This window comes from Mastigoproctus giganteus, chromosome 2 (assembly GCF_048544385.1).
Source record: "Mastigoproctus giganteus isolate SK-2022 chromosome 2, ASM4854438v1, whole genome shotgun sequence".
NCBI lineage: Eukaryota > Metazoa > Arthropoda > Arachnida > Uropygi > Thelyphonidae > Mastigoproctus > Mastigoproctus giganteus.
In genome coordinates, this window is record NC_143576.1 from 202,447,058 (window position 1) to 202,464,119 (window position 17,062).

The window sequence follows — 17,062 nt, forward strand, 5'->3', positions numbered from 1 at the left end:
TGACTTGTTAGTAGTTCCGAGATCAACATTTTAAAAAATGATCAAGTATATTGCTTGTAATATTTGCGTCATATGCATTTATCCGAAGTCTAGTCATCACTCAGACATAGTATTAGACACAGCGCGTAACAGACAGTTTACTCGAACATTGTATCGTAATTAATGCAACCAACACAGTTACATTTTCGAAGAGTTAATAATGGCAGATAAGAATGAAAAAGCAACGTCTGGACGCAGTATGAAGACTATAAAGGTAAGAAAAAGACTGAATTTGAAAATTAAATTAGATGTTTTGAAGCGAATCGATTCCGGTCAACAACAAGTGGATGTGTGCCATAATTTAGGACTGGCAAGTTTAACTGTAAGAACAATTAAAAAAATAAAGAATTAATTTTAAGAGCGGGAAAGACAGCTGTTCCACTGCAAACAAGTAGAGCTAGGCTGGCAATTAGGACTGAAATGGTGAGACTTTAATTTTATTGAAGATAATATCCAATGCAGAATTCAGTTAAGTTAAATATTATTGAGAGAGAGAGAGAGAGAGAGAGAAACTAGCCTACGTGATGATCAAGGAGCCGAAACATTTCAAAAAAGAACTTGTTAAAATTATTGAAGAGGGGTATTGTGTTATACTTCAAGTTTTTAACATAGATGAAGCAGGACTTTTTTGGAAACAAATGCCTAAAAGAAATTTCATATTGAAAGAAGAAAAAAACATGCCAGGTTTCAAAGCTTTATTGTTGGGTGGTAACACTGCAGGGGATTTAAAATTAAAACCCCTTTTAGTTTACCAGGAAGAGGGCCAAAGTACAACCCAAAATCAACACAATTTTAATGACTAAATTCATCAATTAAAATCAATTTAGATCAATTAAATTTGATTTTAATTGTAATTTTAAGTTTAATTTTGATACGCAAGTAGTTACCACATAATTATATACGTATGTAATGCAGAATATTTTATATGTACAAATATTTGAATATTAAATATTTTGACCGAACATTTGTGCATCTTTTTACTACCATTTATCATTGATTAGGAAATATCCTATGGCACCGACCGCAACTCACAAATACATGTTACCTTAAGGGAATATGGTGCTCGCTTAGCGTGAGGGTCACCTGTACCTAGAACACTTATAGAAATTATATGCACAGAAAATAAAAAAATACATTTTTTTTTTTCATGAACAATTACCTAGAATTAACCTTAAACATTTTATAAAAACTAGACAAGTATACAATGACAATCAATAGCAAAAAACATGGAGATATCAGCAGTGTGAAATAAACAAAATGACATCAACACCAGCAAATACCAAGAAGACCTTTATAAGATCCTAGTTTATCACTATTATAGAGAAAAGCATGCGCACTACCCACTTTTCTCTACACTAATATAAACAGAGCCACAGCCATCTAAAAAGAGGCCTTGAGCCCATACTGATAAATCTAAGTAGCATATAATTATTTAATTTAACAATTATTTTAAATCTTCACATTTGAGAAGTAATGCATATAGGTATTTTAAAAATGTCACAAAAAGAAATAAAAAAGAAATTAACCTTTTGTAAAAACCTATGACATTTTCCAGATATCTTCTGAGAAAAACCAATAAAATTGATTTTTCTCAGAAGATATCTGGAAATTTTCCAATAAAACTGGAATGCATACATCCCTTCATACCTCCGAGGATGTATGTAATATGTATGCTTATTCTATGCCAGGTATCTTCTGGGAAAACCAATGATATTGATTTTCCCAGAAAACTAGCATTGCATACATTCCTGTATACTTGCACAAATGTATGCATTATGTATTCTTATTAAAGGTATACATTCATATGAGAGAAATATTATTTCAGTTACAGGATCTTAAAACTTTATAATTTTAAAAATATCAATATTCTTGAAATATAAAATAATAAGTTGTTTACTGCTCACTTTATATTCTAAAGGAATTTAAAACTGATTTTTTTTCTTTTTACTTTTATCACATGGTGAAATACATAGTGCTGTATATGATGAGAGCCTTGTCAATCAATTCGGCATGGGAGAGATTGTGCAAGGCTCATGGGGTAGAATTTTCCTCAGCATGGTCTGTGCTTGTTGACAGGAAAGGCTGCTTCTACAGGGATGGGATACACTTAAATAGAAAGGATGCAAGAATATTTGATGATACTACCAAGGCAATGTTAGTTAGGTCAGAAAACTATTAGCTTGGTGAGACACAGACTACTAGATTAATGCTAGCTGCATACAGAGGTGAAAGTGATTCTTGCACTGCTTCTATTAGAACATGCAGCAGCCTGGAAAGCAAGGTGGCAGAGATTATAAGGCCTACTGTGAGTCATTATGGAACAAGTAAATACATGAGATGTGTTGTGATAACTAAGAGAAAGACCAGGTACTTTAATTTCCATATCCAGTTTGTTTTTGTTGTTGATCCAACAGCCTAGATATTTGATTTTGTCAAATCTCTCCTTCAGCCTTCCATTTAACAAGCGGGGAGGTGTTGCCATTGCCCCATTAAGGATCATCAGTCTTGTTAACATTAATTTCAAGGGCCTTCTTTCACTTTCCTCATTCAAATGATTGAGGAGTATCTGTAAGTCCTGCATATACAACCCCAGGGCTCACATCTGGTGAGTATGGGCTTGGCAAACCCAGTGTCCTAAGCTGGATATCATCATTCTTCTCTTCCTTGGTGATTCCTTTTTTTCTCTCTCTCTCTCTCTCTCTCTCTCTCTCTCTCTCTCTCTCTCTCTCTCTCTCTCTCGGGGGATTTTTTTTAAAATTTTTTTTGGCTGGTGCAGCATAAGCCTCGGGCTTCCTTGGACCATATGGCTAATAATAATAATATTAGTTGTACAAAGAACAGTGTCATCTGCATAGAGAAGGTTGTTGAAAAGCTTCAGTTGTACAAATTGCGGTGTCTGGAGGCTAGGCACCTGTGAGGTGATGTGATTGAGATGTTTAAGGCTTTGAACGGACTGAGCAAGCTAAATGCTGATGGAATTCTTCCTTTTGCTCGGACTACACACATGTAGAAGCTTGTTGTTTACGTTGTTTGTTTATTTGGTTTCTAGGAGCATTAGCAACTAAGGCCATATTGCTCCGGGAATATGCGGTGGTCATTCCCTGACCTTTCCGCATCCTCCATATTTGGTGGTGAAGGGCTCGAACCCTGGTCTAATCAAGAAGCATGTGCTACACACTGCTGCTCCTTCCCACCTGGCTATGGAGGCACCATCATGTAGAAGCATAAATTCAAATTGATGATTGTTGCAGATCAGATGTGCAGAAGTTCACCTTTAGCCAGCATGGGTGGTTGATTGCTGGAACAAACTGGACAGTTTAAGTAAATTCAAGGAAGAACTAGAAATCTATTGAAGGGAATGGATTGGTAAAATGGGAAGTATTTTTTTTTTTTTTTTTTTGAGTGATGCTGTATAAACTTGCTTTCTTGCATCATTTGCCACTACTAATGCTATGTTGCATGTTAATGTGCTGCATATAAATTCATAGAGCTGTATGTGCATGTTAAATAAGATTGCATGTATAGTATAGCCATTAAAAGTTTCTACTTAATGCTGTGATAAAAAATTAGTAAACATACCTTGATATATACTAATTAGCACCCATGTAAAAAAAGTCTTAAAAGACAAGGAACGACCCTATAAAATAAATATGAGAACTTTTATTCATATCATCAGCAATCATATCATCTACAGCAAATTATTGATACCTTAATTTCTGAAAAAGTTACAAATGCAGTAGCAACTACAATCCTTTAATGTTCGTTTCATGTTATCAGTTTAATACTGTAATCCATCCAATCACTGTTAATAACTGTACTAATTTTAACCACAATAACAAAATATTAGCTTCGGTTCAGTATTAAGAAAAACACAAAAGATTCTCTTATGGTCCTTGAGGTTGTCACAGACATTCTCTCAGATATGCCAGACAAGCTGTTCTTGCTACCTGGGAGTCTAAAACGCTGATGGAACTGATATTCGGGTGACACTCAAGTCAAAGTGGACCCAATTTCGGCGAAGTCCGGACGGTCTATGACAGCCAAATCCTCTGCTTGCACCTTCACGATGGTGGGACTGTTAGTAATCCTGGGTATAACCTTCATGCACAAGTACATGGTGGGTGATCACCCAGGTGTGAACCAACGTAAGCAGGGCTCGAGGTGTGGCGCCCACACCACATGGAGGAACGCCGCCCCTCTACGTTACCAGGCAGTACTAGGTGGTAGATGACTCTCATCAACCGGCGAAATACCACCACTTTGCTTATTGGAGGCTAGAAGTGGTGGAACCCATGTTTAGTCTCTAGAGCTAAGTTCCGGCCAACCCTTCCCTATCTCTTCCATCATGCAGTATGATTGATGATTTTTGAGGTTATGATGAATGTCGTGGCGAGATCCAATATTCCTTACATTTCGAGGGTACAGCTCTAAAACGGTGTTCGCAGGCCGGCCGCTAGTTAGTACACCGGACTGAACCTATTGGTAACTCTCTAGGAAGCTTCCGGATCAGCTAGTGTATAATCTTGCTACCTCTACTCTGCCAGATAGTGACTGGAGGGAGTCCGAGTAGTGAGTATGCGGGGAGCATTGTCGAGGCCACGTTATGTCAAGGATCTGAGTATATTCTTACCACATGTACGCCATAACCAAAAATTTCATTACTTCATACAGCATGTCCCACCCACTTTTTCTTACTATTGAATACACCATGAATTGTCAAAATAATAGAGCAAGCTTATCTACGAAAAGATCTAAACCTCCCAAGGACTTCCTAATTCATTTCACAAATATACGTGGTCTCAATTCTAATCTCAATGATGTCCATTTCCACTTGCAGTCTTCCAAACCCCATGTACTTTTTCTGACTGAATCTCAGTTATCAGTAGATTCAACTACTGCTCATCTCAGATGTCCAAATTACTTGCTGTATGATTCCTTTCGACTCAAAGGTGGTACTTGTGCATATGTCCGTTCTGATATTCCCTGTCAGAGACTTGGCAATTTGGAATCTCCTCTCTTTGATCTTCTCTGGCTTAAAATCTCTCTACCTCATTGTGTAAAATTCATCTGTTGTCTCTACCGTTCTCCCAACTCCACTAATCACTTGGAGCTCTTTGACTTCCTCTCTTTGCAACTTGACTTTCTCCAGTCCAACTTTCCTAACAGTGAGGTAATTTTCCTTGGTGATTTTAACGTTCACACCTCCAGCTGGCTTCCATTTTCTAGTCACACCGACCCAGCTGGTCGAGATGCTGAGGCTTTTGCAATTACTAATGACCTAGCACAGATTGTTCATTTACCTACAAGAATACCAGACAATCCTAATCATACAGCCAATACGCTTGATCTTTTTCTCACAAACAACCCTTCTAAGTACAAGGTTGAAGTGAGAGGTCCTTTAGGCACTTCAGATCACAACTTGGTGATTGTCTCTTCTCCAATGGAACCTTTATCTCATGGCTATTCCCAACCTCGTATTGTTTGGCATTACAAGAATGCAAAATGGGATGACCTGCGAGACTTCTTTTCTTCTTTTCCTTGGTCTGATTACTGTTTCAAAACTTCTGATATCAACGTTTGCTCAGATCGTGTCAGTGAAATTTTTCTTGCAGGAATGGAATCCTTTATTCCACACTTCACTTTAAAATCTCGTCCTTTATCTAAACCTTGGTTTTCCAATAAATGTGCTAAGGCTGTCCAAGAGAAGAACGTTGCATATCGTAATTGGCTTGTTTCTAATTCTTCAGTTTCATTTTCTGCCTACACCAAAGCTCGCAACAATTGTAAAGCAGTTATTAATCAGTCCAAACTAGAGTTTGAACAGGCTAAGAGTAGAAAACTTGCTTCTTGCCCTAATGGTAGCCGAGCATTCTGGTCTCTTGCCAAAGCTATTGGCCGCAACTTTTGCCCATCTCTGCTCCCACCTCTGTCCAAACCAGATGGTTCTGTTGTCACTTCAGCCAAGGATAAAGCTGACCTGCTAGCATCCCATTTTTCTTCGAGCTCATGTATTAATGATCTTGGTAAAACACCTCCCACCATTCCTAACACGCTCCATTCAATGCCTCCTGTGGTCTTCCGTCAAAAGGATATCAGAAGGATTTTGATGAATCTTGATGCTAAGAAAGCTCCAGGTCCTGAAGGTATTTCTCCACTTGTTCTCAAAACCTGTGCTCCTGAACTTACTCCTATTCTTTGCTGCCTTTTTTTCACTTTCGTATTCCAAAGGTGTTTTTCCTTCTGCTTGGAAATTTGCTCATATCCAGCCAGTTCCTAAAAAGGGTGACAAATCCCTCCCATCCAATTATCGTCCCATTGCAATTACTTCTACTCTTTCTAAAGTAATGGAGAAATCAATTAACCGCCAACTCTTAAACTACCTAGAAACCTTCCGTCTGATCAACGATCGCCAGTATGGATTCCGTCAGTGTCGATCCACTGGTGATATTCTGGCTTATGTTACCCATTTATGGACTAATTCAATGGAAGGGTTCGGTGAAACACAAGTAGTTGCTCTTGACATCTCAAAGGCTTACGATCGTGTTTGGCATAAAGGTCTTCTAAACAAGCTTCCATCTTATGGTTTGCCAACTGTTTTTAGTAATTGGTTATCCAGTTTTCTCTCTGATCGCTCACTGAGGGTGATGGTAGATGGCTCTCTGTCTTCTAACTTCTCCACTAATGCCGGTGTCCCCCCAAGGTTCAGTTCTTTCCCCCACTCTTTTCCTCTTGTATATCAATGACCTTCTTCCATTGACTGGAAATCCTATCCATAGTTTTGCCGACGATAGCACATTGCATTCAACTTTCCATTTTGAGAAACCTTGTCCAGCTCAATCAGCTTCAAGTTCTCGAAAATCTGCTGCCAATTCCTTAAATGCCGATCTTCAGGTAATTCTCCAGTGGGGCAAAGACAACTTAGTTGATTTCAACCCTTCTAAAACTCAATCTTGTCTTATATCTCGCAAAAAGGATTCTTCTGCTCCTATGCTTATCTTTAGTGACACTCCGATTTCTAGGCAAAATGATATATCTCTTTTGGGGATTACCCTGACTTCTAATCTCTCTTGGCACAAGCACATTACAAATACTGCTTCCTCTGCATCTAAAAAACTTGGTTTTCTCTTTCGCTCTCGGCGTTACTTTTCTCTCAAACAGCTGCTCACTCTGTATAAATCGCAAATCCGCCCTGCCATGGAATATTGTTCCCACATCTGGGGTAGTGCCCCCAAAACCTCTCTCAGGCTTCTTGATTCCATTCAGAAGAGGGCAGTTAGGTTAATTAATGATTCATCTCTAACAGAGTCTCTCCACTTGCTTTCTCATAGACGCACTGTTTCTGCTGCATGCCTCTTCTACAGATACTTCCATGGGCACTGTTCTTCTGAATTGGCTTCTATAATTCCCGCTCTCTCTTTCAAAACAGTCCGAACACGTGCCGCCACCAGCCAACATCCATTTACTGTCCAACTTCAAACCCACAGAACCAACTTTTCATCTTCCTCATTTATTCATTCAACTGCCGTTTTCTGGAACAACCTTCCTTCATACGTATTTCCTGAAAATTACAATCTACAGAAGTTCAAGTCCAATATCAACAAATATCTTCTTTCATCTTCTCAACCTCCAACCAAAGCACGGTACTAAGTACTATAATACCTCTCGTGTTTGGGGTTCTCATAAAAAAAAAAAAAAAAAAAAATAATAATCTGAGACTGGTCAAGCTTGAAGAAAATAATGTTATTCCAGGAGTCGTGCTGCAAGTGACAAACTGGTGCATGGAATGTTCCATAATAGCTGAAATGGTTTTTACAGCTGTGTGTATATGCACATCTGTACAGCTAGTAAATTATTGGTAAATGCAATGTATAGACTTGAAACTGCTTTGATAAAACTTGACTACAGGTAATTCTCGACTTTACGTTAAAGTTAATTCATTCCTAGCGCACACTCGTAAAGCGGGAATTTATTTCCCATAGATATAATGTTAAAAATAGGGGTTACGTTATCAACAATGAAATTAGTTAGCTAATTAGTTTATGTTTAAAGAATGATTGATTTATCCAAAGAAATGAAAACATAGCCTGTAAAATCAAGCAAATTATACTAATAGAGAAATTATTTATGACTTGCAAATGTTAAAGAATGTTTATTCTTCATCATCATCATCGACTAAATGCACACTCGTTGGTTTGTTGCACAAGGAGTAGTTGTCTTCAGAAATGCTTCAAGAAGCATTTATTTCCAAGATAATCTTCTCTTGTCTTTATAAATTTCAATAGCATGCATAAGCAATTTTTAACGTAATGCACAAATTGCAACTAACATGATTGATTTGCATGGAGTAACACGTTTACGAAGCTTAAAAAAAAAAAAAAAAAAAAAATGAATGAAGAGAAGAGTCTGAAAATTTATTTATGTTTTTTACACGATTGAAGATTTCAGTAAAGGGCAAACACATTTCACCATAATAACATAAAAACCTATTGGTATTTTCGCAAATGCAATAACATCAAGTTTACTAAAAAGTAAAGTGCAGCCATTATCAACCCACTGCAGGATGGAAGCCTCCTCAACAATTCATGTTGAGGGAAATGGACCATAATCTGCCACACTGGTCCAGTGCGTGTTGGCAGATCGACAGTATTCAGCAGTCAGGGGCTTGAACCCCAGTCTACTCAAAGAGCGTGTGCTACTGCACTCCCACTCCTGCCCACTCGGCTACGGAGGCCGATCGAGTTTACTACCCGTTTATAATTGCTTGCAGTAAGAGAAAAGCTCAATAAACCGGAAAGTGCAAATTGCTTTTATTGTTTATGGTCGTGACTTCCAGAAATGTGCTTTAGAAAAATATCACAAAGCCATTCAAAATTGGTTCTTATAACATATGATAATGATAAAAGTGCAGTGCATTTAATGATTTGAATTGGCAACTAATACAATTTATACTATAAAAAAGACCTTTTAGGGAGTTATATAGCAAAAATTGGGGCTTAGAGGGGAACAGGTATCCTGTGTGTTATCAGACACTCAGCCTAAAACACTGATGGATCCAATATCTCTCTATTACAGAAGATTCGGGAGAAGTCTGGTTGGCCTGCCTCCCTAAAATCCACTCATGCACACCTTCTCGATGGTAAGCCCTGTTACGTCACTTAGGTGGCAACGAACGTGTAGAGTGCTTCTCTTCAAGACGCCTGGTCAGCGTGAAGAGGAAAAGACCAAACCCTCCAGCAATGAGAGCACAACAATACAAATGGCCCTCAGTCCCCAGCAGCTTTCACTCTCCCTCTTACGGCAGCGAGAGGATCAGAGTGGAAGCAGAGGGTGCTAAGAATCTCTGGGTACGACCAGGCTGCCATGCACGGAAATTGAACTTGGCCTGTTATAACGTACGATCACTCATCAGTGAAGACAGGATATTAGAGCTGGAAAAGGAATTAGAAAATGTGAATTGGAATATCATCGGTTTGGCTGAGACAAGAAGAAAGAAGAAATGAATCACTTATAAGTTTATCAAGTGGAAATCTGCTGTACACCAATGGAAACAGTGAAAGGAGTGAAGGTGGAATTGGGTTTCTGGTCCATAAAGATTTTAAAAACAACATTTTGGAATTCAAAAGTACATCACCAAGGGTGTCAAGACTAATACTCAAGATTTCTAAGAGGTACAGGCTAAAGATTATAATGATTTATGCACCAACATCGAGCCATGATGATGAAGAGGTTGAAGAAATGTACACTGAAATTGAGAGTCTTCTAGATGAGCAGAACACCCACTACACTATTATTATAGGGGACTTCAATGCTAAGGTTGGAAAAAGGCAAAACAGCGCAGAAAGAGGAACTATAGGACATTTTGGAATTGGTGAAAGAAATAAAAGAGGTGAAAGACTTGTGGAATTTGCAGAATCTCAAGGACTGTCAGTAATGAACACTTTTTTCAAGAAAAGGGTGAACAGAAAGTGGACATGGAAGAGGCCAAATGGATTAACAACTAATGAAATCGACTTCATCCTCACTAACAGAAGATATATTGTGAATGATGTTACCGTCCTGAATAAGGTAAATGTTGGAAGTGATCACAGAATGGTAAGATGTACACTTGATATAGATGTAGGAAAGGAAAAAACTGACTCGAGTAAATAATACAAAGGTCTTTGAAATGACAGAGGAGGAGAAAAAGCAGTATGTACTGGAATTTAAGAACAAGTTTGAGCTTCTGCAGACTGCTCAGGACCAAGATATCGACGAGGAATATTACAACTTTCTGAAAGTGATAAAGCCCAAGAAACCTATAGGGAAACAGAAATCCAAAGAAGAAAAAATTAGTCAAGAAACACTTGTCATGATGAACCGAAGACGACAAATGAAGAGCAAGAAAAACACTGACAGGGAGAAAATTGAGTATACTGAGTTATGCAAAGCCATTAGAAAGAGACTCAGAGAGGACATAAGAAGATTTAACACAAGAAAAGTAGAACAAGCATTACGGGAAAACAAAGGATTTAAATCAGCAGCCATGAGCAGTAATACAGAAAGACAAATGATACTGAAACTGAAGAATAGCGATGGTGTACTTATAAACAGCAGAGAAGGCATAATTCAAATAGCAGAAGACTACTATAGAGTGTTATACAAGGAGCGAGGGAATGATACCAGCAGTGGGGCAGATGGATTGCAAAGTAGCAACACATACGACATACCCGATATTCTTCCTGATGAGGTAGAACATGCATTGAAAAAAATGAAGAATCGGAAAGCCCCGGGGGGAAGATGAAGTTACTGTAGAGTTGTTAAAATTGGGAGGAAGAGACATAACACAAAAACTGGCAAGGCTCTTCACAAAGTGCATTAGAAAAGGTGTGATGCCTAAGCAGTGGAATAATGCAATCAATAGTTTTGCTGCATAAGAAAGGAGATAAATCAGAAATTGGAAATTATAGACCAATTAGCTTGTTATCCCATATCTACAAGTTGTTCACAAGGGTCATTATTAACAGATTAGAAAGAATACTTGATGAGAATCAACCGAAAGAGCAAGCTGGCTTTAGGACAGGATTCTCAACTATGGATCACCTTCACGTAATATCACAGCTAATGGAGAAAGCAAATGAATATAAAACACCATTATGCCTGGCATTTGTGGATTATGAAAAGGCATTTGACTCCATACAGCATAAGGCAATGTTTCGGGCACTGGAAAGACAAGGCATAGATACCCCATATATTATGATTTTGAAGAAAATATATGAGAGTCTACCTCCTTTATTAGACTAGACAAAGACAGTAGGAAATTTAAAATCGAGAAAGGAGTTCGACAAGGAGACACAATATCTCCGAAGCTGTTTACTGCTGCCCTTGAGGAAGCTTTCAGAAGATTAGACTGGTCGCAGAAAGGAGTCAATGTGAACGGAGAGTACCTAAACCAGTTACGATTTGCAGATGACATTGTGGTCATAAGCCACGATCCCAAAGAATTAGATGAAAATCTTAATCAGTTATGTACAGTTAGTAAGGATTTTGGACTAAAGATGAATATGGCTTAAACAAAAGTAATGATGGACAAGTATGCCACGGAAAGGGAAATAATGATTGAAGGAGCAGTAATTGAAAAGGTGGAGTCATATACTTATCTGGGACAAGTTATTAGCTGTAATAATGATAAATGGCTGGAAGTCAAGAGAAGAATAAATTTTGGATGGATAGCATTCAGGAAATATAGTCACATACTGAAGAGCAATATCCCAGTTTGTCTGAAACGTAAAATAATGAACCAATGTATGCTCCCCACCATGACTTATGGAAGTGAAACTTGGGCACTCACCAAAAGAATGGAAGAGAAGCTGAGAACTGCACAGCAAAGAATGGAATGAATTATATTGGGAATCAGACTGTTAGATAAGAAGAGAAACACATGGATTAGGCAGCAAACTCAAGTAAAGGATATTCTTATCAAAACTAAAGAACTAAAATGGTCTTGGGCAGGACACATAGCTCAAAGACATGGTGACAGATGGACTAAGAAAATAACAGAATGGTATCCAAGAGGAGCTAGAAAACCTGGAAGACAAAGGTGGAGATGGATAGATGAAATTCATGAGTTTGTGGGTAGTAAATGGATGGCCAGTGCTCAAAACAGAAGGAACTGGAAAGTTGCTGGAGAGGCCTTCATCCTGCAGTGGATTGAAAATGGCTGATGATGATGATGATAGCAAAAATTTGAACTTCCGAGGTCGTGGAATGAATTACCAAAAAAAAAAAACAATCTGTTATTGGGTTCACATTACGATATTTTTGCAATATGATGGTGTCTCTAGAATGGATTAATATCGTACAGCGGGGTACACTGTATTGTGTAGCTATGCACGTGGTTTGAAATGTGGTATTTATTAATGTTTAATATTCATTTTTTGCAATTAATGTTCATATTTTCAATTTAGCTGATACTTGAAAAGGAAAAAAAACTCAAACCCAGGAACTCATAAAGCCAGAACTGCCCGTACTTTTTTCAGGTGTAGCAATATCCAATGTATTCTTGCATTAAGCTAAAGAGATGAATAATTAACATTACTTTCTGGGTCTTGAATGAACTGACACCGATTTGGTTAAATCTCAGAATAAAAAAAAAAAAAAATTACATCATTAAAAAGAGATATTACCCTCATATAGTGCACTTTTCACATTTACAACAAGTTGCATTCATATTTCATTACCTGACTTAAACAAACCAATGTCTGTATAGTATTATAAAAAACAAAGCTCTTTTCTAGTAATATATTAGATTCACAATAAGTATAGTAATTCTGATAATATACATTAGCATAGTATTATTATATTTGCAATAGTTTGCCTCAGTATTGTACCACTTCAATATTAAAAAAGATTTTTTAAATTGGTGTGTGCTTTACTTTAAATGAATAAACAACATTAATGAATGTTAATCTTACATAAATGACATACATTAACAAATATGTGATATGTATTAGACACTTTGTAGCCTGAGACAAGGTGTGACCATGGCACTGCAAATGTAATTTATAATTAAAATTTAAATGCTTGGTGTGGTTTTTTATTTCACATAAGACAAGAGGAAACATCAATTATAATACATGAAAGCAAAACTAAAATAAATATAATAACAATAAAGACAGAATCAAGATAAAGCAAATAAATAAAGTACAAATTTCATATATAGTGACACTGTTGTTATTGGGTTTTAGGAGCATTGGCAACTAAGGCCACGTTTCTCTGTGTAATATTGTCTGTAAATCACGTGTTCTGAGGTTGATTTTCTGAGTGCTGGATGAAAAACCTGTGTTTCTGGGAGAAAAAATCAAGCTACCCTTGCCTGAGACTGGCTAACTCAGCCACATTGTGAAAAAGACCCATAAAAATTCCTCCCATCATCGACAGGATTCAAACAAGTCTTCTCCACCTGGTGTGGAGAATGACGCCTTGTATTATGCTGCTTTGCATTACACTAATTTGTATAGCACTCTACAAAAATGAAAATATGGATAATGCTAATTATTCACATTGGCATTAATAATAAGAATTCACATTAATTCATTATGAGCCATGATACCCCTTCCCACAACACGTTAGCAAAAAAATATGAATTCAAATAATAAAATATTAGGTGTAATATTTCGGTATTACAAGAGCTGCTGATATATTTGCTTACATTGTGCACATCAATCCGTATTCATGTGATTTTTATTTAGCTAATTTAAAACTTGCATAATTAATGCAATTTTTTTTTAAATAAAAAAAATGCATACTTACATCATGCAGAACAGGGAGAGAGAATGTTAACTTATTGCATGCTACTGAAAATTGGCATTTAGAAAAATAAACTAAACAAAGAACTATCCTTACTGTGTCCTACCAAATGACTGGGGTTTACATGAAGAAACTGAATAATGTTTAGTTCTATAGCGTAGTAGGGATTCCTGATTGGCTGTGATTGATTGGGATCTCTGTACTAGAGTGCTCTTATTGCCACTGATTATATGGAGTGTTTCTGTCATTTACTGTGTTTGGGAATTTCTGATGGATGGAATGGATGTAGTTATCTGTCAGGCTACACAGGGAGCTTCAGATGGTCAGACTCTTTTAACAGGCTGATATCTGACTTCTACTACTCAATGATGTTTGCAGTCTGGCTGCAGCGTCTGGCATCAATTCTGGTTAAAAAATCTCAGACCAGACAACTGATTGGCACATCTCCTAAGTGTACCCCTACTACTATTTCTGGTTGGAGTATCTTTTATGTAGACCACAGTTGTGAACTTGTCCTGAATCCTGACAAACATATGATGGTTCCTGTTGAACCTGAAATGATGTGAAGTTAAGCTATTTTTCTTCTATCTGTGGTGTAACTACTGATACAAACCCTAGGATAAAACTGGCAGTTCATCCCCGACAGCATTTTGCTATCATGGTTGTGAATGAGAAAAAGGAGGCAACAACCATCAGTTTCACCTAACTAATGATTCGGCCCAGCCCTGTGAGCTGAGGTAAGGGATCTCTTCTCTGACCAAGCAGACAGCAGTAGCTATACTTCTTGTGAGCTCCAGCTGAGGGAAGCAGCAATATTAAACTCATTCTCTAAACTTTCACTATGCACTAAAAAGGGATATTGTTGCTCTTTCTTGAATTGCATTACATTCAGACTTCTTGAGTGCAGAGAGCCATTTCTCCCCATAAGTGGGGAGAAATGGCTCTAACTGGGGGCTGTGGTAGTATTAGCCTGATGCTACAAGGAAGCTGTAGACTTCTGCACAACCAACAAAAAAAAAAAAAAAAAAAATACATCTAATTCTTTTGCGTCTCCCTCCTCATGCAAGTGCTGATTCAGCTGACTTTTTGACTTCTCAAGATATCACCATATTTGGACTACAGAGGTTGGAAACTAGAAGAGACTTGATTAAGATATATAAGGTTATGAAATGTAAAAGTAAAATGAATGAGGGTAAAATTTTTACATTCCTCATATGTTTTGTATTATTATTGTATAATCCATATGAGGAAAGACTGAATATTTGGACTACAGATTTAGAAATTAAGCACTTTAGAGGAGACTTGATTGAGATGTATAAAGCCCTGAGAAATGAAGCTAAAATTTTCACCTAAAAAGGCAAAAATTTTACCTTCACCTTCTTCTCCATAAGGTGAAGATTCCAGAATTAGGGGCCATAAATTCAAATTATGTAGGGGGGGGGGGTTTAGACTGGATTGCGGGATGTTTTCTTTTAGCCAGCAAGTTGTTAATTACTGCAATCAGTTGCTTCCATGGATGGTTGAGGCTGGGAACTTAATGGCTCAATGCACTCTCTTGATACCTCCCTAAAAGTTAATGGGTATCTGCTATCAACTACATCAGACCTTAATAGCATTCAGGTTCAAAGTCCCTCTAATAAGAAATCTTCAATAAATTAAATATTGCTAACTTCATATTTCTCAGATTCACCCACATAGTTTTTCTTCATCATGAAAGATCTTTTACATGTAAGGATTAATGCAAAGTACTTGTCATATTCATCAGCAATCAGCCGGGATATGCAAGACTTTCCAGCATCCATTATGTAAGGTGTCAATCTTATTAATTATTTTCTTCTTTGTATCCACATACATATGTAAAAACTTCTTGTTCCCATTCTCTGCTTTCTTACCCAGTGATTTGTCATAATTAGTTTGGCTAATTCTTTTTGTAGTACTATTACAGGTCAGTGTACAGCTGTTGTGGGCTTCAGTACTTTTCGTCACTTTCCCATGCCATCTTTTTCTATTCTATTAAATGCTCAGTTCCTCATTCATTCATCCATCCCAGCATCCTCCTTGTGCTATTTTTGTAAATAGTATACATATGCATTTGTGGCCTCCATGACTAATATATTACAGGTCTTTCATAATTCTCCCTGTATTTTTCTTCTCTATGTCCTGAGAATAAAACCATGCTTTTACCTTTAACAACTTAGAACTCCATGATCACTCCCTGCTAAGGGAGTCTGTACTATCAGTCCTATGATGCTACCTAGCTCTTGCGTGATGAATATCAAGTCTAAAATATTCTTTCCCCTAGAACTTTACCTAACATGCTGATAAAAATAACACTCATCTAGCTGATTTTACAATTTTGTCCCCTTTGCCAAGTTTCCTTCCTACTCTCTTCAATCAATAAAACGGACAATTTAAATCATTTGTAATAAGGGATTGCTTGCCCATTCAATCTGCATACAGAGAATCTCATCACACTCCATCATTTTCTAGCCTGCAGCATACCTTCACTGTCATGTTCCCTTTGTTTCCAACTAACTCACACTACACAAATTCAATGTGGATGTGAGCAATTCCGAATGTAGATTTTTTTCTTTTTCTTTTTTTGTTTCTCGTGACTGTTAAAATGACATGTTAGAGAGATAAATAGCTTAGTTATACAGCAAAAGTTAACTTCCGAGATCTTGAAACGAATTACCAAAAAAAAACAATGCATTATTGGATTCACATTACGATATTTTAATGATAAGATGGTGTCTCTGGAACTGATTAATATCGTAAAGCGGGGTACACTGTATTGTATAGCTATGCACGTGGTTTGGAATGTGATATCTATGAATGTTTAACATTCATTTTTTAAAACTAATGTTCATATTTTCGATTTTGTTTATACTTGATACTTGGGGAAAAAAACTCGTAAACCCAAGAACTCTTAAAGCAAGAACTGCCTGTATGTTTAAAAAAAAAAAACATCTAACAGAAAATGTGAAACCACAATCCTTTTGTTTTGAAAATCTTGGAAACTAGTGTATTACTGGTGTTATACTAATTTTATAAAGAATTTTTTGTAGCTTTCCTAAAAAGATCCTATATTTGTCATTTGTGTTACCACCTATACCTAGGCTTTCGCCCATATGCAACTAGTTCTCAGCTGTGAGTGTATCTTTAACCATTACTAGGTTAGTTGTTAGTCATGTTATACAATTCATTTAACACAACTCCTAACTGAATGACATAGTGA

General features: G+C 37.1%; 1 protein-coding gene across 1 annotated transcript in view; it reads right to left on the reverse strand.

Annotated features, from left to right (window-relative positions):
- Positions 1-17,062, reverse strand: part of LOC150089919 (putative phospholipid-transporting ATPase IIA) — a 359,368-nt gene that overhangs the window by 44,209 nt on the left and 298,097 nt on the right. Inside the window, exon 23 of the mRNA XM_090368898.1 lies at positions 3,619-3,676. Within this exon, the coding sequence (XP_090225024.1) occupies positions 3,619-3,676 (58 nt within the window). The remainder of the gene's footprint in view (positions 1-3,618; positions 3,677-17,062) is intronic.